Source organism: Geospiza fortis, unplaced genomic scaffold (genome assembly GCF_000277835.1).
Source record: "Geospiza fortis unplaced genomic scaffold, GeoFor_1.0 scaffold82, whole genome shotgun sequence".
Classification (NCBI taxonomy): Eukaryota; Metazoa; Chordata; class Aves; order Passeriformes; family Thraupidae; genus Geospiza; species Geospiza fortis.
Genome location: NW_005054685.1, coordinates 107,110 through 107,511, shown reverse-complemented (window position 1 = coordinate 107,511; position 402 = coordinate 107,110). Strand labels below are relative to the sequence as shown.

The 402-nt window shown below is 69.7% G+C and overlaps 1 protein-coding gene across 1 annotated transcript in view; it reads right to left on the bottom strand.

Moving 5' to 3' along the window:
* NAB2 (NGFI-A binding protein 2) overlaps positions 1–402 on the bottom strand; it is a gene marked incomplete at its 3' end in the record, with an annotated part of 5,578 nt that overhangs the window by 1,257 nt on the left and 3,919 nt on the right. Inside the window, exon 4 of the mRNA XM_031065130.1 lies at positions 1–399. This exon is cut by the window's left edge and continues 7 nt beyond it. Within this exon, the coding sequence (XP_030920990.1) occupies positions 1–399 (399 nt within the window). The remainder of the gene's footprint in view (positions 400–402) is intronic.

The following is a 402-nucleotide window of genomic DNA, read 5'->3' as shown; positions in this document are numbered from 1 at the left end:
GATCCCCTCCTCCTTCTGCCGGTCCCCGTCCTCCAGCTGGAAGATGTGCCCCACAGATTTGGCCAGCTTCTTGTTGAGCTTCATCAGCGCCCTCAGCTCGGCCTCGCCACCTCGAGGGCAGCTCCGCAGCAGCCTCTCCACACTCTCCACTACCGTCCGTGCCAACTCCGGCTCCAGCTCCGTGCCCACCGCCTGCTCCCCACTGCTCCCGCCCGGGGAGAAGGGGGGACCCCCGGGCTCCTCATCCCCACCACCCTCTGACTCGGGGGTGCTCCTTCCTGGCCATGGTGGAGCTGCTGATGGTGACAGCTTCTCTCCTGGCTCCGTGGGGCTGCGGGCTGGGGGCGTCCCGGCGCTGCCACCCCCTTTGCCCGCTGCCTCTCCGGGGCTGGCGCGGCCCTT